At 34.7% G+C, this 20,820-nt stretch overlaps 1 protein-coding gene and 1 pseudogene across 1 annotated transcript; one reads left to right on the top strand and one right to left on the bottom strand.

The window, feature by feature from the left end:
* Positions 1-1,517: 1,517 nt before the first annotated feature.
* Positions 1,518-13,517, bottom strand: LOC132178641 (mitochondrial import receptor subunit TOM40-1). Its single transcript, XM_059591121.2, has 11 exons — positions 13,252-13,517; positions 12,825-12,906; positions 12,588-12,687; positions 12,404-12,499; positions 12,231-12,281; positions 11,050-11,115; positions 7,532-7,633; positions 6,143-6,211; positions 5,982-6,065; positions 2,061-2,156; positions 1,518-1,832 (listed from the first exon to the last, which is right to left on the bottom strand). Exons 1-11 carry the CDS (start codon positions 13,385-13,387, stop codon positions 1,776-1,778), a joined length of 939 nt encoding a protein of 312 aa, XP_059447104.1. The 5' UTR covers positions 13,388-13,517; the 3' UTR covers positions 1,518-1,775.
* Positions 13,518-14,357: 840 nt separating this feature from the next.
* LOC148586439 (replication protein A 70 kDa DNA-binding subunit B-like) lies at positions 14,358-20,699 on the top strand (annotated as a pseudogene).
* Positions 20,700-20,820: the final 121 nt, after the last annotated feature.

Genomic DNA, 20,820 nt, shown 5'->3' with positions numbered 1-20,820 from the left:
TATTTTTAGGTTTAAAAGAAAATTAAAAAATTAAAAAAATAAATAAATAAAAAGAAGGAAGGAATTGAAAGAAGAAGTAGAGATTTTTGCTGCAAACTATTTGCGTGGTAAAATAAAACTAGAGCCTAGAGGGACATGCATTTGGCATCGTCAGTTAAAACTTAAAACAACGGAAACGAAACTGATACATCCCAAAATAATCTGATTAAACAAACCATGTTTGGAAACTTAAAAATAGAAAGAAAGAAAGAAAGAAAAAAAACCACTTTAATAATTAATATTAGTTTGCAATCCAAACTATGGCCCCTTAAAGCACACAAAACACTTTGGCAACTTGGGATTTTTTTAATGAAAAATGCTACCCACTTTCACTTTTACATTTTCAAGTATACACTTCCTGGCAAGGGAAAACTAGAATTTTATCTTTTGGGGGGGACAAAATTAGAAAAATATTTGTTTGGGGGGTCAAAAATTAAATTTAGAAGGCCTACTTCATAGAATACATATAATTTTGAGGCATTTTAAAAAATTTGTGGGGGGGGGGGGGGGGGGGTGGGGGTCTAACAACAAGGTAGTTCCGCCTCCCTAGAAAATGAAAATCACTATTAAATCTAAAATTCATTGAGGGTGAGGGAATAATAGTGTGTATAACAATTATCTTTTTAAATAGCTAATTTTAAATTAGCATAGCGTGTCCCACCGACTATATAGTGGGTATTTTCTAGCATAAAATGTATGTATGTACATATTTTTAACTTATACATTCATACATGTATGCATACATACACTTTCTCCAAACAAACAATACAAAAAAAAGTTTGCATTAGGAAATCCTAGTACTAGGAGCGATTACTCTTATTCATGCAACTTCTTGATGCCACTTTACCCTTTTTTCTATAGTTGGCTAATGGTGAATCCCTTGTGGAAGGTAATTGCCCAAAAAAGTATATATCATTTTTCTCTAAAACAAAAAAAGGCATAATCAACTGACTTGGCATACGGTAAAACTATTGATTTTACTCCTACTGATTGATTAACGGGGATCTTGTAAGATTCTTGTGCAATAGAGCTGCCATACTACACGGTAATAAAGTAGACCGATATGAGAGCCTATCCAAGCCCCAAATGCTCTGGCAAATGTTCAGACAATGTAAGCAAGGTAATAGGACAACCCTATTCCATAGTATTGGAATCCCTAATTCATAATGGTTTCTTTGTTTGTCAACCGCTCTTTCATACACACCATACAAATAAATACACATGCCTGTACAAGCCAACAAAGTCAATTGGCAAAATCCTATATTCAAAGTTTAATAAGGCTACTGGACACGTATTTTCCCTCACAAACTTTCCATTATGGTTTTGAACTCTACCCAATCCATGTATAATTATACTAAACCTCATAGGGTTTCAAGCCTATAGGGTTCATAAAGAGGTAGTAGGCTTGATTAACTTCTTTTGCACCAGCTCGCTGCCTTCCCCACTGCTCACTGGACATCCCACTCAAGAAATAGAAATAAAAGAAGCAAAACAATCACATTATTAAAAACCTAAATATCTTTAATTTTCATTATTTTATCTCATTCTACAGCCCTAAAGGGTAACAAGTGTGTAACTCAAAATCAATCAATATGAGCACTACGATTGTGGCAGCATCTGATGCTACCCACAAATAATAGAAGTACAAAACTGATTCTTTCATCTGCTGACAATAGGAAAAATAAAGCAAGACGGCTCGCAACAACGAGGATAAAACAGCATCAAGTTGTGCTGATCTACTCGCCCACTGTCAGTCCAAACCCAAATTTATAGTCTTTCTTGCTGTGATCAAGCTGCAAGGGATACGAAAACTTGTCAATAAGAAGATCTATGCGGATGATCTATAACCTATGCAACTTTTCTACACTGCTCAACAATGATAAATCAAAGCTCTCCACAATTTACAAAATAGATCTCATATATGCACCCATTTAGAAGACTACTATATTATAGGACTTCACACAATCAAAGTTGCCTGACATGCAGGTAAGGAAAAAGCACGACTAACAATTGATCCTCACCTCTGCAGAAAGTATAAAATTTAGACCCATATTCAACCGTTCTTCCAGAAAAGCAGCCGCAACACCATTGGAATCAATCTTCCCTCTGAGGCGGCACTGTAAGAACCATAAAGAAATAGTCAGGCAGAATGATGAATTGAGGTTAAGGCACAGAATCCAGCTTGTCATTCACAAATGGTACAAAATGAATTTGTGACAAGAACTTCCAAATATTTGACCCATTTTTCTATGACGACTATTAGAACCAAGAGAAAGCAGATAACTGCGAGCCATTTGTACATGCATCCCATCATCTTGCAAGGAGTGAATTGTCAGATTATGTCCGAGGAAGCCTTGCTGAAGAGAGAGAAGCGAATTGAAAACTAGCTGGAGGCTGACCCACCCTAACAGTAATGGCGGGCTTAGGTTGAAGATAACAAGACATTTCGAATGAGAACACTGTTTTATTTACAACATTCTGCTTATTGCCATTTCCACTATTAGTTATAGTAAAGCACTCCAACCTCTCTTCTATAGGAAGGAATAACTATCAATGCTTACAGGCAATTAAGAATTCCAAGAGAGAGACAGATAGGGGTTTCAAACCTCTTCCTGTGTCTGAGTGATGGTTTTCCAGAGGACATTCACCTCCCCCTTACACAACAACCAGGTGGACTCATGTAAACTTCTTCCTGTAGCTCCTCATTCAGGAAAAAGTTAAATATGAAAAACAAAAAACCCTAGTAGCCTGGACTGGATCTTGCTTGCAGTAGAAACCATGGCAAGGATCTTCTTGCAGACTGCAACAGAAGTGATATCAACTAACCTAGAGGCTAGACACAGTCATCAGCAAGGCACTGATCTATACAGATTTTATGGCATTCTTACACTTTAGCGAACTTGACAAAATTTCATGAAATACCATACAAAAGTTCCATAGTGAATTATTCTAATATTATCTAGTCCAGATTAATATATCAAAAAAGTACAACTTTTCATGAATATCTAAATTTATATTCTAGTAAAACATAAAGACAAATTTCTGGCACCAATTGATTCACCAACCAAATAGCATCAATCCAGTCCTGTAACTAATTCCAGATTGTCGAATTCGATGATTCAGAAATTTTCTTAATCAGTCTATTAGTTTTCCAAAAGGAAAAACATAAAATATGAATAACTTAGAAGAAATCAAACTATGTATCGGTAGACAAACTGTCAAACTAAACTTTTACTACAAGTTCCCATCCTGATCCAAACTTATATAACGAAACAACAAATTTTACATCGACTTTTTGATATAAATAATTTACTCTTCCTTCTCTATCTATTATGAGCTTCAAATAGGAACACTTGGATATGCTCCTAAGTAGTCAACTCTTCCTTAATGTTTAACAGAAGTACTAATATACGTTAATATAAGTTAGCAAACTTTCAATTGTGGTGTTCCATGTTAAATCCACCATCAGCTCTTCGTATCCTTTGATTGGCTTTGTTACTTTAAATTGTAGTTTCATATTCCCAAAAGGGCCAAAACTCAAAATTTTCTCTTTCCACGTGGGGAGGGCACTTTCCAAGTGGGGAGGAAAAGAATGCCAACCTTGCAAAACCCTTTTTTTTTTTAATTCAATTGATAAGTAATTCATGCCCCATGAGATTTGACCCATCACCTCATCCACCACCCCATTCTAATGGGAAGTGGGCCCAAGGGCTGAATCGGCTGATCTTGCAGAGCAGGTACAAAGGATGAAAAGATTGGACTTTAGGCCCCCGTTTGCTAGAAGCTTGGAAAATATAAAACTGATGGCAACATTGGAGGAAGGAAAAGATACCCATTTTTTCTCATGGATGCAATGGAAAGGGGATGTCCATTTCCCTTATCTAATAGAAGAGAAGGATGAGAAGTAAGAAACAGTGCATATAATACTTCACATTGTTATATATATATATATATATATATATATATATATATGAGGGTGTGTGAGTGTGGGTGTGTGTGACCCTTTTCAGGAAAAATTGTACCTCAGATTACACAAACCCCACCCCACCCCTTAAAGGTTGAGCCCAGGCCCCGGGGCACATGCTTTTTCTTCATGATGGAGGTCCTGGTAGTAAACTATAGCCTTGTTTATTGAACAACCTAAAATCCAAATGAGCTCTTATCTGCCATTCTATAGTGATAATCTCGGCTCCCAGCTGACTAAATTGTGTATAGATAGAACTACTATAAAATTGATCTTGCAGCTGCAAGCCCTTCAGAATTTCTCTTGTGATCTATCTGGAGGTCAGCAGGAATATCTTCTTGGTGAAATTGGCTTTTCTAATGCGAAGTACCGAATGACAGTTTTTCTTCTTTTATTTTTTATATATATAGGTCATATCAAAAGAAAGATGTAGCTTTTTTATATAAGAAAATGAAAGATCTAGTAAACCAAATAAAGATTTAAGCTTTGCTTGGAGGATATAACAGCAAGGAGAATGTTAAGCATTCTAAGTACAATGAGCCCAGACAATTATAAAATGGTGACATAAGGGACTGCAAAGCAACATGTCTCAGAATCATTAAGATGATCAGATACTGTATTCCCAATGCTCATAAAGTAGTAAAACAAGAGACTGCTGATTAAAAATTTTCAGAAATACAAAAACCATGCACATGGAATCAAAACAGCAACTGTAGCTTCACATACAACTATAGTTCAAACAAATAAACTATATATTCTGTTGCTCAGAACACTAGATCACCGATGTTTAATCCATTTCAATTGCACCAGCTAGACATTTTACAAGTAACCAAAACAACATTTATTTATATGAAGTGCAATAATCCCATGGCCAATGAATCGGTATGCCCAGCCAACTTCTAGTCACTCTGCAAACCAATCTTACTATAATTATGTGACCTCTATATACTTATCAAAAAAAAAAAAAAAAAAAAATTATGTGACCTCTATATGCCCAGATGAGATAATGCCCATGACACATTATTTATCATGCACCACCATGTTGTACAGCCCATATTTGGGCCTTCAGCTGCGTGATAAAATAGAAGTAGACATGGGTGGCAAACGACTGAGGCATGTGTATCAAAAACGAGGCAGAGGCTTATACTACTTAGGCATGCACACATGTTAAATTACCACTTATTCCAAAAACTTAAGCTGATAGAGAAAAATAAATTAATCATTTAATTTACATTCTAAAACTCTCCTTCACATGTAGGCTCAAACTCTCCCTTAATAGGTGATCCCTAACACGTAAAATATTTAATTGAAATGAAAGGTAAAGAAGAGTCATAATTCGAACTCAAAACCTCTGCTATGAGATACTATGTTAAATTATTATTTATCCCAAAAGCTTAAACTGATAGAAATAGATAAATTTAATCATTTAATTTATATTTTAACAATACACACGAGCATGAGGTTTATCCTATATAGGCGCACGCCGCACACACGTACACAAAGACTAAATATGATTATCTAATCAAGTAGCAAAATACTTCCTGAAGTTCATATTAAGGATCAAACACGCTGGATTTACACAGCAAGATAACATTCTTTTTCCAAGTGAATTGTAACAGGTTCGGTATAGTACCTGCTGGCTGCATGGTCTAGTTATATTTGTACCCACCTGATTAAAGTAAACTGAGCAAACATATTCTACAGGGCTGTCATCTCAATAAAGTGCAGTTTGGTGAGAGCATGGGTCTAACCTAGCCTATGGGGACTATGCCTAGAGTCCGACTATCAAGAAAAAGATATCTACTTGTAATGTCGAAACTGGAGAGATCTATTATTACCTCTCACATCATAATGATAATATAGTCATATTCGAAAACTAACCACACATGTAATATAAAAAAACTAAGAAATACAATACAATGACAGGCAAATTATACCAACTCCAGGATGTCAGAGCATTTACAAGAGCAGAAGCTACCTGTCGAAGGATGTAATCATAACCAAAACTGGCAGTGACATCTCTTGACATGTAATTGTACATGAAGTCTGATGCTAGAGAAACCTAAAAAGAAGAAAACTGTGTAAGAAATAAAATTGGTAACAGTCATAACATATTCCTCTCCAGCTAGATTCACTCACCTTCTCCGATACCTTCTGAACATAGCTCAGCGCAACCAATCCTGTACTTGCAACTTGACCTGTGGCAACCTGCAGGAAAATTGGTTAATGCAACTAAGAATGACATATTAAGAAAATAAAAATTTTAATATATATATATATATATGCCTGCCCCAAAAAGAACCACATATTTTTCCCCAAACACATGAACCAAAAGAAAAACTCGTTTTACAAATTCCAAATAGTTCCAGAAAAAAAAAATATTATTATTTATTTTTTTGATAAGCAATGTTCTATATATCAAAAGCACAGAGGGGCGCAACCTCAGTGCACAAGAAGTATACAAAAAGAACACCTAAGTAGAAGAAGAGAAAAGAATAAGAAACTCAGAAAAAGTAATCACTAACGGAGGTAGCCAAGCAGCTGTCCAAGTGAAGAGGGTAAAAAGAAAAAAAGAGTATAAGCTCCTCTAAGGTCTGTTCTGAATCCTCAAAGCACCTCGCATTCCTTTCACTCCATAAGCACCACATAAGGCATAAAGGAACTGAGCAAATGAGTTCCGCTGTCCAGAAAAATTTATACTCCCACATATCATAGCTAACTAGAGCAAATGAATAAAACATATAGCATAAAAGCACTATGGAATAGGTTACAAAAAAATGAAAAACTTTTGAGCATACAGCAACTCAGTTTAGGCCAAAATGTTGGTAACATGAAGTAATCCCCACAATGTGTGTAATAGACATGGGTGTGTGTGTAGAAAATAAGCAACTAGGTTAATCGACCCCCACCATGCATATGTGAATTTTCCATACCATCGTGTGGGAATTAAAGAAGCTCAACATCCCCCCAACCCAAAAAAAAAAAAAAAAAAGAGGAAGAAAGGAAAAAAGACGAGAACAGAGAAGCTCAGCCTACTGATGTAACTCCAAACTCTTGGCAACTACTAGGGATTGGGAGGTAGAAAAACAATATGCTGAGGTACCACAGATCAGCAAGGAAAGCTTGACACAGGGTCTCAGAATCCACAACAAACAAAGATCACCATCACATTCATTGTCTTAACTATGCATAACACAGTAGGTCCAAAGTCACATATAATTTGAGGTTTTACACTAAAACTTGACCCAAAGGGTTCTCCATGCAAGGTGATAAGTACATCTCAGATACTTATCACCTTGAATAGCTCTTTATACCAGTCTGCAATTAAGAAATTGGGGAAAAAAGGTTTTTTTTTTTTTTTGGGGGGGGGTTTATTTGACAACAGAAATGAGAAAGGAGAAGCACAGTAGTGGACAAAAGTGCAACTAAGTAACCTTACACAGCAGAATAACTAAATTGCTATATATGCACCAAGAATCCATTTTTCTTTTATGATTATGTGATAAGGACAAACTGAGGCCAGCATACCATCTTCTCCGTATTGTATCGAGCAGCGTAACCAATACCAGACTTCCGATGCTGACCAGCCCAAAACACTTCACCACCAAAAGACAAATGTGGGGTCACACTCTGAAAAACATAAAGTTCTTTCAGTAAAAGATTCTTCATATATTTTTTGCTTGTTCTGTCTGAGAGAGAGAGAGAGAGAGAGAGGTTGATGATTGGCAATAAACAAAAAATTACAAAAGCATGTTAATTAATAAGAATAGCATACATCATTTCTGCCCCACCTAGCATCAGCGTTATCAATACAAAAACTGGCATGATGGAATTCCAAAAGAACCTCTTTTATTTGTCTTGAAACCACAGAAAATATAAAACTCATAATTAACATATACAAGCTGATGAAATGAAAATCACAAACATAATTTGAGAAATTATTCAATTGGCAAGATGTTTATATAACAACTTATATATAAAACAGAGCAAAATCATGTAGCATTTTCCCAGAGCATTTTTTTGTAGCATGTACAATATACGTGTTCTGTAGTTTGTGGTTCAAGGGACCACGGAGATCATCACAAGAATATATAGATCAGCCTTCCCCTGCCTTGATCTTTAAATAACAGTCCCTTCTTTCTTAAATGATGATTAAAAGAAAGTAAATTTTTTAGTGAAGATGAAAAAAGTACATCCCTTGCTTTTTTCTCAACTTCTTAGTCAACAAAACGGAAAAGACTTCAAACTGCAAAACAGCAACATGGCTGACCTGCACCAGGATTTAAGCAGGGGCCTACATCCACATCCAACCCAATTCAAACTAGGACAACTCAATTTGTCTAAATTAGACCACAAAGACTCATCATTGCATTCACATGTATATATTTCAGACATGATTCAAACAATATGAATAGTTTCCTATACGTAGCAACCAAAGTCAGTTGGTTTCACAATAAGACTACTTTATGGTTGTTTGAACCCAACTTAGACAATTAATATTTTTTATAAGTAATCAAAATTTATTCAGAGCAAAAGGGTGCTACTCAAGTACACAAGACGTATACAATAGAAACACCTAACAAGAAAAAGACACAAGATCAAGAAACCTTACTCTGCCAAATACTCCTCCACGGGAAGGGGGCAATATCATGGGAGATAAGGGCATTATAGAATGATCTGACCTCAAACAACCCTCTCTTGGAAGGGATCCAACAAAGCTTGTCTTCCACACCCCCTCTCAACCTAATGGAATACAACAAATTGAAGAACGAGGAGAGGAATTAACCTCCCAATCATGCAACAATTTGATAAACTAACATTCCACTTACGAGAGACACTAGAAAGCTGAAAGTGATTTGCCACATAAGCATCCTTAAGGCAATCTATACCAAATAACTCCAGATAAGCTACCTTAAGGGTCTAATCCCCACACCACACGTTATGCCAAAATCTAATCTTAAAACAGTCCCCCACCCCACATGCTGCCAAATTAGAGAGGGTGCTCTTAATCAATGTAATCTTACCACACTTAGACAAGTACAACCGCTTTCAGCCAGCCAAACGACCCTCAATCTTCTCAACAACGCCATCCCAAAAAGATTTAGCCTTATAAGAAGCTCCCAAAGGAAAACCAAGATACTTCATAGTCAAGGAAGACACCCTTCATACCAGGATGCGCGCCAGATCTTCTACATTATTGACATTACCAATAGGGACCAGTTCCGATTTTACCAAGTTAATCTTCAAACTTGATACTACCTTAAAACATAAGAACAAGCAACGCAAATGATGGAGGTGTTCAAGGTTTGCCCCGCAAAATATCCAAGTGTCATCCAACAACAGAAGATGGTAAATGCTAAGCCCACCACCACTCAACTTAGACAATATTATTACCATCAGATCAATGACACGAATGGTTTTGTAGTCTATCATCAACAAAGCAAACCATAAATTGCCCAACCTTAGAACAAACTGTATTATTACCACACTTGGTAATACCAAAACTCAAACCTCCTAGAGCATTCACAATGGTTCATGTATAATTTTATGTAAAATGGCTCACTAAAACTCACTTTTGTTAACTTAACCAACCACTTTTCAAAACCTCCTACATCAGCTTATCTAAATTTTTCTCTATTTTATTAAAATAATTTTTTTTTTTTTAATTTTTTATTCATTTTAATTAAAATTACATCTTCACCAAAAACAGCAAATTAAAAGACCATTTTCACGAAATGCCCCTTCTTCCTGACCTTTCTGCTTTGTTGCAGAGAGAGAGAAATGAAGAGAGACAGAAGAAAAGAAAAAATTACAGAAAGAAAGAGGAAGAAAGAGAAAATAATATTAAACAAAGAATACATGCGTGAACAGTGCCTGCAACATGTAGCGGGCACTGTGCAAAAATGGTTAGAAAATCTATTTTACATATTTTTTTGGCTAATCGGATGTAGGAGTATTTTACAAATTTGGTTATGCATTTTAGATAAAAATGGATTTTAGCTACTCCACTGTGAGTGCTCTTAGAAATGAAAGGAATATTAAAGTTTTACCTAGCTAGCACATTGGAGGGGGAAAAATAGTCTTTAATGGACTCAAGAAAAAATCCACATTGATTAGGCAAATGAGTTTTAGCTACAATAGGAATGCTGACTAAGTAGACGAGTTTCCCCCTATTCCTAATAAAATTATGATTAATTATCAAAAAAACTTGCTAGTGATATCTTTCTCTTGGAGGGGCTTTAAGAGATAGATCAACCTAGTAACAATTGCAAGTTGGTATTGCAATTTGTACGCTCCAAATCTAGGGTACAACCTGGTAAATGTGATTAGTTATATTATCTATCAATAAAAAATAAAAATAAATAAATGAATAAAAAAACAAAGTACCTGGCCTTAGCAAACTGGTTCATTGCTTTGTGCCAAAAACCTTGGACATTGTAGATTTCTAGCCCTTTTAGCACATTGCAATCCCATTATGAGCCTAGCTATCTTTGAAGTCAAAGGTCTACCTCAATTTCTTTCTCCTCTCAAACACTTAAATGTAGATTGAGTCTATCTCCACATATTAAACTTTAGGACAAAGATAAATCAATTACAATTTTGAAAAATGGAACACAACCCACTCAACTAATGGATGCCAGACACTATTAAACTTTAAGATATTTAGATAACATTCTAAGCATTTTAGACGAGGCTGTTCAAGTGTTAATTATGAGACCTGCCTCTGTATAATTGAAGAGAAAAACATTAGGTGAAGGAATCTTTTGCAAGAACCATCATCGAAAAGACAAGGAATGATCTCTCTATAAGATCATAGCTAGTGAAGTATTAACAAATTCTGTATTTCTAATTTTTTTTATTTTGGACTGGTATTTCTATAATACAAGCAGATTAAATCAACAAATTCTATTATATTTTCCAGAATGATACCACCCATTTCTCTTCCATATATCCAGCTTCAAAATACAAATTTTAACATAAATTAATTGCTCCAATACTAGAAGGGTTAATAAAAAAATGTGGCATGATTCCAGCAGATCCTATACCTGAATATAATTTGCTCCAAATAAGGCACCATTTCCTAGTTGAAACTGGGACCTGTAGTCTTTGCCCTGCATAGAATACAATGGGTTGAAGAAATTGAGAGATGCTATAATGTTAATCAAAGATTTACTAATTTAGGAGAGTTTCAAAAAAAATGTCCAACAAAGAATAAGATTTGCAAATGGAAAGTACATATTTTTTGAATTAGCAAATTAGACACACTCCATTAGGTCTTTAACCCACAACCTCACATTCGTCCTCGTAGTTATAGGAATAAGATCTTCCATTTGAGCTAAAACTCATGGTCTGTACTGTTGTTTTACTAACAAGATTTGATCCTATGACCTCGTCCAACTTCACCCACTCCATTACCACCTAAGCTAACGCCCAGGGGAAAGATTCCTAATTAATTCTTAGAAAAAAGGTTCTTCCTCAGTCATTGCTCTTTTTTGCCCCTTTTTGATCCAAAGGCTAGGCTAGCAATGGAGGAAAGCCCTCCACCTACCCATAACTTCCCAAACTTGGGTAAAATATGGGATCTGGTCGCAGGACTTTGGTACAAAGCCAAAAGACTACAACTTTAATTCTTACTCAATATTAGTAAAATAGCATCCAACTCAAAGTTGTAGAATAAAAGTTGAGAGAATGTCATTTGAACATGGAAAGTGCCACTTGACACTTCCATATAGAATTTATCAATTGTTGGCACACAAAGAATCTAATGCAATCACCAACCATCAAACATCGTCCAATATATTTTGTTGGCTTCTTGGATAAAGAAAAAACCAGTCATCTCAATGCATAATCTGAATAAATTGACAAAAACATCATATTAAAATGCATAATTTGTTAAAAAAAATAATTCAACTGTGGAACAAGAAAAATGTGCATCTTTTGCACTCTTAATAAACCTTTCCTGAAAAGTAAACAAAAGTTGATCACAAACAAATTTATAGCCATGCACGAATTTCACGAAATGAGATTGAGTAGTTCTCTTAGTACTTATTCAGGTAAAAGACTTTTTGAGTAAATAAAGTGCCACTGCAGCCTAAAACACTCCAATGGCATATCAGGAAGAAGTATATAAATTAAAAAGAAAAAAAAATTGCAATTCACTACAAGTTCATAGGTAAAAGGACAATGCTAAAATATAAACAAGTTTATAAGCAAGAGTAATAATAACCTTGTAATCAAAAGTAGCCATGCCATGTGACATATGTGGCTCACTTGAAAGCTGTAACATCAGAAGAAAAGATAATCAACTGCCTTAGACGTGATAGAGGACACTGTCAGCAAAAAACTATTGAGGAACAAAAGGCAAAAAGTCCATTAAGGGCCAATAACACATGCATTTACCTGAGCATTAGCCTTCAGTGTAAGATTTTCAGTTAAATCACACTTCAGTCTTGCATTGAGCCTCCCATCAGTCAGTATTCTCCCAAAAAGCATCAACTACGTAAAAGCCATCCATGCCAACAGTACATATTTAATTAAAGATCATCATGAAATAAACAAATTTACTCAATAAAAGGTAAGTTACCTTTGGGTCAATAAAGTTGGCACCAAACTCATAGTGAGCAGTAGGGATTTTGATGGTTTCAGAAGATTGTGAAGGAATCTCCATTGGTCCCATGAACACACTGACCGGTGGTGAACAAGGCATAGTTACCATTAAAATCAATATACAGATATGACAACATGAAAACATGCACAGAAAAAAAAAACAAAAAACAAAAAACAAAACAAAACAAAACAAAAATGAGAAAGCCAAAGCTACCTGTGACTTAGTGAGAACTTCGGACTGAGTCCCTTGTTAAAATCAAAGCGCATCCCTTCAAATAGTTCTGGCTTTAAAGACACTGTTCGAAACAAATACTCATTTTCAACAAACTCCATGCCCCTCTTTGCATCAATAAAAATAATCAAAATTTAAACAAAGATTATATATATATATTAAGCCCATTCAACGGTTTTAGCAATTCTGACTCCTGATCCTAAATTGCCATAATACAAGAGCAAATCCCCCTCAGTTCAAGCACATAAACAAATAATGAACAACTAAAATGTTATACCCAATTGGCTCAAAATTAACATGCAACCAAGTAAATCTCCAATACCAACCACAAAGGCTGATACCCACTGAAAATCAAATCACGGCAAAAGCAAAAAGGAAAAAATAAGGAGAGAGAGTAAGAGGGACAAACTGAGAGCTTCACGGTGGATCTCCTCGTAGGGAATAGGACAAGGGAGGTTCAAGTAATCCACTTTCTCTTCCTCTTTCTTCATCTGCTGCGGCGTCGTAACAGGAGCTGTTGGAGGAACGTTCAGTGCCGTCGCCATTGTGTTCAATCACAGCAAAACAACGAGCTTCAGATTTTCCTTCACTCCCAAGTCCCAACTCTCTATCGCAGCGTCTAAACCCCTCGGAGGATCTAAAAGCCCCGGCTTTCTAAAACCCTAGGGAGAGCTGCTTTTGGGTCAAACAGGATAGAGGGAGTCATTGCCCGTTCCCTACTTTTGGATACCCGTAACCCGACCCATGTACTTTTTTCGAAAACTTAACAAATTTTTTAAGTTTTAAATTAGAGTAATGGTAGAAATTATATTTAATAAAATAACTATTAAACAATGCTGACACAGTAATTATGTTAGTTCTAACCAATATTAGGATTAGTTCCTATTTAAAAAAATAGTAATGCTATAAAATATAAACTAGATTTTTATTTTACAATTATTTCACGGTATTGATATTGTTGTCTTAACCAATTCTTTGATTAGACATTCTTTAAAAAAAACACACACACAGAGGGTTTGTTGAGGCTATGACATCAGCATTGAAGGATAGTTATAAGATAAAAGTAGTATATATTATTTGTTATACCTATAAAATATTATTCAAATATCCGAGCATAGCCATCTCAAGCGGTCAAGAAAGGGTAACGATTAACGAACTCCTCCATTACTAAAATAGATAGTGCCATTTTTGGGATACACATTAATGATCGGGAGTATACGTCCCGTTTGTAACGGTCAAAAGCGCATTAATAACCGGAAACGCATATCTCGTTCGTAACAATTAAAAACACATTAATGACCGGATGCGTGAGGAGAAAATGTTTACCCCACAGCAATACATGCTTGTTTGTAATAGATATGCACAGATGTATGTTCATGCATCTCAATTGCGCTCAACAGAACTAAATCAGTGTTAGCCTACATCTTGACAATGAGATAAGTTTTCATGTTTATCTCGTTAATTTATATTTTGATCCCATGAATCTACGGATCTATACGCCATGCCATTGTTGGGATGCGTGAGGAGAAAATCTTACAATTTCTATATTTCAAGAAAGAAAGTAACGTGATTCCTCTCAACAAGGAGGTAAAAGAACACATATATCAAACCTTCGACTTTTCGAAGGAAAAGACACCTTTGTGAAAAACATATGTGCTTTACTAACTCTCTTTTTGCATAAAAAGTGATCCGCCTCACACTAGGCAAAGTCATTATTGATCATAAAACTCCTCAATTCCGGACAAGACAGTCACAAAATCCCGAGAGTCAAGACTTTGAGGAACAAAATTGCTCTAACAAAACGGCATGGAGCTACCCGAGAGACAGGGAGACAACCTTGGATAAAAACAAGGAACAAGGCAGGGAGAAAATCCTAGATAAAAACAAGACAGGGAGAAAACCCTAGATAAAAACAATTAACGGGAGACAACCTGGTAAAAAACAAGTCATCGGAAACAAGGAGACAGCCTTAAGATAAAAGCAATTAATGGGAGACAACCCGATAAAAAAACAAAGAATACCCTCGGATTCAAAAGAGTGGTCGGGTTTTCATCCTCGGATTTTCACCCTCAGATTCGAAAGGGTGGTCAGGTTTTCATCATCTGATTTTCACCCTCAAATTTTGAAAAGGGTGGTCAGGTTTTCATTATCAGATTTTCACCCTTGAATTTTGAAAAGGGTGGTCGGGTTTTCATTCTCAGATTTTCACCCTCGAATTTTGAAAAGGGTGGTCGAATTTTCACCCTCGGGACTCATCAATGGGGGGTCGATTTTCACCCCGAATTCAACTTGTCTATGGGGGGTCGGTTTTCACCCCGGATTCACCAAGTCTTGAAGAGAGTGTCTCGGATAAACCCTCAGGTCGAAGAAGGTTATTACTTGGTTTTTTTCAACCAAGTCTTGGAAGAGAGGGTCGGATTTAACCCTCGAGAATTGAAGAGAGGGTCTCAGTTTTTGCCCTCGGGTCAAAGAAGATTATTACTTAGTTTTTCAACCAAGTCTTAGAAGAGAGGGTCAGATTTAACCCTCAGGAATTTGAAACGAGAGTCTCGGGTGGAACAAGTTGTGGGATCCCCAAGACATGCTAAAATTCCCCATATCCAAGTTCCTCGAATAAGGGAATTTGGGGGGTAACTGTTATACCTATAAAATATGGGTCAAATATTCGAGCATAGCAATCTCGGGTAGGGGTGGGTATTGGGGGAATCGGTGACGGTAGGAGGTTTTTTGCCTACCGTCCCGATGTCGTCGATGAAGTCGGTAATTTCACCGACTTCATCTCGACTTTGTCTATCTCAACCGTTACCGTCACAGATTATTCAGTGACGGTAACGGTCGGTAACCGGTTAGAGAGAGAGAGAGAGCTCCGGTTAGAATGTTCTCCAATTGACGACAAAATAAGCTTCCAAGTCGCTGCTTTGTGGGGTGGAGAGGTTATGATTGGTGGTGGCAATGGGCTAGCAGATCGCATAATAGAAAGGAAAAAATTGGCTGGTTCTTGCTTGAAAATAGCAAACCTAGATGAAGGAGAGAGAGCTTTATCTTGTAGAAAGACGGAAAGAGACAGGTGTTATGCATAAGACAAGAAAGCTAGTCTTTCTGCGTTGAAAGTTTTTTCCTTGTACACAAGGAGAAGATATGGTAAAGATATGTCTTAGAAGATAGCCTTGTAATTCACATTATGAAGTAGGAAAAGCAAACTAAGTTGTGTATAAACCAATACTTAAAAAAAAAAAAAAAAAAAAAAAAAGGAAGCTCTTTGGTTCCATATTAACTAGAAAACTTGTATACAAACTAAATAATTTAAAAACAAAGAGCTTTTTGTACACACATGGTATCACTAATACACAAACTGACACACACATGCTATGATAGCTCTGGCTTGTTTTTATAAGAAAAAAAGAAAGATAAGACATTTACTTTCAGAAAAAGTGTGTAGCAGGTTAATGCACTCCAACCAAAAAATAAAATTGGTTACTATTTTAAACTCACTTGGGCAAGAGAGACTAAGAGAACATGAGTTTTGGAGCTTGAGAGAACGTCAGCAACTGCGAGAGACTAAGAGAGAATCTGGACTTTCTTACTGCATTTTCTAAACAGCAACAACAATAGCAAAAGGAAGTGGGTTTTAGCCTTTCCAGCTAAGTTAGGGTTTTTTTTTAAAAAAAAAAAATAGAAGATGTAGAATCTAGAGTCCGTTTGTTTGATATATATATTTTTAAAAAATTAATAACAATACTAGCGGTGCGATTCGGTTTGAAACCTGATTTCAAAAAATTCATTTCACCTACCGACTGACATGATGTCGGTAGGGAGATTTCTTGTCATCTACCGGCCGTCGGTTGTCGGTGGCGGCTCGGCATCAGTGCGGTGACGGATGATATGCAGCCAGTGGGCGGCAAGCGGCCAATATGCACATCCCTAATCTGGAGCGATCAAGAAAGGGTAACGAACTCTTCCGTTACTAAAATAGATAGCGCCATTTTCGGGATACACATTAATGATCGGGAGTATATGTGTGACATCCTATAAATTTTGTAAATTTAAAATAGGATTATAAAGCATATTTGTATATCTTAAATGCATTTATAAGTGCTATTAATATTATTTGTCTATTAAGTAATTATTAATTAATAAATAATTTTATATATATATATATAGCTACAACCTACGTGATTGTATATCTTTACTTAAAGATATATAAAAAGTGGGAATACAAGCCAAACAGTGATTTTTCTTTTGCACTTTAAATTTATTATTTTACCCTTATTCTTTGTTCATCATGATTTAGTTAGATAAGGTTATTTTTTGTCTTTTGACATTTCTTTAGATTGCGAAACTACTAATTTGTCCTTCCTGAATCTAATGAATTTAAAAAGTTGTCTGGATATTTTTGTCTTTTATATTTAAATTACCATTTTGCCCTTTGAGTATGTAAAGAGTAAAACTTTTTTAGAGAGATTTTTTCGTCTTTTATGAAAGAAGCTTTAGAAGGAATGGGCGATTCAGAAGGAATTAATGGGCGATTTAGAAGGAATGGGCAAGAAAGAAAAGCTTTTTTTTTTTTTTTTTTTTTTTTTTTTTTTCAGTTGCTATAGAGAAGTGTATAGAAGTCAAAAACAAAATCTACCTAAACCGATTTTGTATTCAGAGAAGGAATGCAGGATAAAGGAGTAAAATAAAAATAAAAATAAAAAATCTACCTAAACCAATTTGGATTCAAAGAAGAAATGGAGAAAAGGTGGAGCAAATTTTTATTTATTTATTTTTTTTTATTTTTTTTTATTTCTTGTCAACCTCTTCTGTTGCTATAGAGAAAGAGTACAAGAGTAGAAAAAAAATCTTCCCAGAAATCCATCAATTTTTTGGAGATACAGGATACCTACCCCATCACCCAACTGGCTAGATTTTGTTGTCAAAAATATTGTGCATTCAGTCTTAAGAGAAACCAGACAAGTTGGGTTCTCTTTTCGTGGGCTGCTCCTCGCTATCGCGCCACTGGTCATCGTTGTTTTCTGCCATACCTCAGGTAAGCATGTAACATTATCTCACTAAATACTGATGTTAGAAAATTGTTTGCAAACCAAAACTCTTACCGATGGTACGGTAATACAATAACACCCATCACAACCGAACAAAAGAAAACAAAAAAAAAAAACAAAAAAAAAACAAAACAAAAACAAAAAAAAAACAAGAAATTTCTTTACCAAAAGGCAGCACAAGGAAATAGGTTTTGCAAGAGAGACGGCGTGAAACTTGTTTAGGTTAAAAATTAGATGCATGTTATTTGTTGTAGTTAAAATTTAATTGGTTAAAATCTCAACCATTGGAGTTTTTTTTTTTTTTTTTTTTTTTTTTATGTCATCACAACTGTTGGCTGTGTTTGGTTGGAAATGTTCTTGGTTAAATCTCAACCTTTGTTTATTTTCTATTTAATCCCAACTATTGGGAGATTTAACAACAATACACAGCACACAAGATGGTTTTTAAGCAATGTACTTGCACATGAATATTAAAAATAAGCAATTTACTTGTACCTAGGATCTTTAAATTTTGTTGCATTCAAAATCCTACTACACTTTCTACATTGACCTCTTTATAATCACATTCCTCATTTGGAAAATACCCTTCAGAAGTTAGTCACCTAAGAATGTTCTACATGTATCAAAATAAAGCTAAATGTTCTAAAAAAATAAAATGCATTTATCACCATTAAAACTTTTTTTTTTTGATGAATGAATAAATTATTCTCCAAGAATTTCTTACTAAATGTTCTAAACTTCTAAACAATTGCTTCATTGCATATTGTAGTCTTGCAATATCATATTTTTTTAGTGTTCCCTAGCGTAGTGCTTGTATAGATGACAATATAACCTAACATCATTCTATTAAACTTGCACCATGTAATTAATAGCCTTACTATGTATTTATCTTTTGGGTGAAACTGCTGCTTAATGGTCATTAAAATGTTTCAATATAAACACATAAAAATTAGATATTGCTTTGACTAAAATACTTATATCTATATTTAACCAAATAAAGGTTTAACCATTATACGATTCACTAAATGAAATACTTTTATCCATATACATATAGGGCAATCGCATTCAGGGGACAATTTTTGGACGTGATATTCAACTGTATAAGAATACTTTAAACATATCCAACACATATTACATCACCAACGCTCTTGTCAAGCCAATTAAATCAGAGCATCAAATTGTTAACAATGAAATCCAGTGGACAATCAATTCCAAAACTGTAATTGAGTCTGCGTTAAAAAATGAGATACAGTTGCCTACACTTGGACTTAGCTTCGTCCCTTTTACAGAATTCCACAAATATATCGATTCTCTGTCACAAATTGGTAAGAATTATAAATTTAAATCTTTAGTCTCTTCTCCATAGTATTTTATTTACTAATAAAATTGTAACATTTAATGTTTCAGATGTAATAGCTGTTGCAATAGATGCCCAACCACCTTGAGAACTTCAAACGAAGAATGGTGCATCCATCATCCAAGAGCTTACTCTCGTCGACCAAGAGTAAAACCTGCCAATTAATTTCTTTTTCTATATTAGACTTTCCATATTAAATTCCATTTTCAAGTAGCTTTTCTTAAATGAATTTCTTAATTATATATATATATATATATATATATATATATATATATATATATATATAAAACACAAATTCTGATTTACATTTATTCTCTACAATATAAAAGACTAATAAAGTAATCTTTCATAGATACTAACTACCATAATTCTATCTACAGCCTCAAACATATATGCTTAACAATGTGGGACCATTTTGTCAATAATGACTTTGCTGCAATTTCAAATGTTATTAAAAGCAAGCCTGTTATTGTAGGAGTAAAATTGAAAGTCGTTTCGTATAATGGTATGATTTCTTATGAAATAATTAACATTTGCATTTGATGGACCTATTTAATGAAATATCTACATTTATCATAGGTATGTTTATGTCAATAAGATCATCTAGCTCCTTTATCATCAATCCCAACAACTCTGAAGCAGCTACACTACAGAATTGGTAAAATATGTTCTTTCATGATTGCACATCTTTTTACTTTTCCGCTTTATTTGTTTAGATTTTTTCTCTCTTTATAACTAATTAATCATTTTTCTCCTTCACATAGGGCCATTGCAAATCAAAAGATATTGGATGAAATAATTCAAAACAAATCCTACATTAAAGCTTCATCAAGTTCAACCGCAACATTCAACACAATTATTAAACAAATTGCTGCAATACCAGAGTTAGCTAAAATGGTAACACATTTTTGCTATGTCAATTAGTCATACCATAATGCACAATATGTTAGACATCCATTCTTACAAACTCATATATAATCAACTTTCTATATTTATATTTTTGCAAAAGACAATTACATTAAAATTATAAACTCTAACAAAAAATGAATGCAGCACTCCAGCTTCTAGGTTAAAGCAAAAATCATTGTTCACAACCTGCAACAACCTTTCTGGTACATGGCTTGCAACAAATGTAGTAAAAATACTGGTGTAGAAGTTGATGAAACATTTACTTGTCTAAATTGCAAAGAAATAGATGATGATGCACAACCACAGTATGGACAATTTAATTATACACGACTTTTTTTTTTTTTTTTTTAACTTAGAAATATTAAATAAACAAATTCTATACTTTTAACATTATATCTCTAAATTTTTTTCTTCTATGTTTCATGATTTGATTTTAGATGTCGAGTAGACGTGGAATTACATGATGCAAGTGGTTTGTTAGTCGCATCTTTATTTGGGGAAGATGCTGAAAAGTTCTTCGAATGCTCAACAACAAAATTTATGTTATAAAGCACTGAGGTATGAAAAAAAAAAATTATCATAGCTCAAAATATTTTTGTTTCTCAATAATATGAATATACGTTATCAATGTCTTATTATATTTCTACGAAAATTAATATAATAGCATAAT

The sequence above is a fragment of the Corylus avellana genome, chromosome 4, assembly GCF_965113065.1.
Source record: "Corylus avellana chromosome 4, dhCorAvel1.hap1.2, whole genome shotgun sequence".
NCBI classification, from domain to species: domain Eukaryota; kingdom Viridiplantae; phylum Streptophyta; class Magnoliopsida; order Fagales; family Betulaceae; genus Corylus; species Corylus avellana.
This window is presented reverse-complemented; position numbering and strand designations above follow the sequence as displayed.

Bases quoted from the DNA above. Each gene is read 5' to 3' on its own strand.
- LOC132178641 (XM_059591121.2), bottom strand. From the start codon at position 13,387: ATGGCGACGGCACTGAACGTTCCTCCAACAGCTCCTGTTACGACGCCG. The intron at 12,907-13,251 runs GTTTGTCCCTCT...TGTTTCGAACAG, and splicing joins GATCCACCGTGAAGCTCTCA to TGTCTTTAAAGCCAGAACTA. The intron at 11,116-12,230 runs GTTATTATTACT...TATTCTATGCAG, and splicing joins TGGCTACTTTTGATTACAAG to GGCAAAGACTACAGGTCCCA.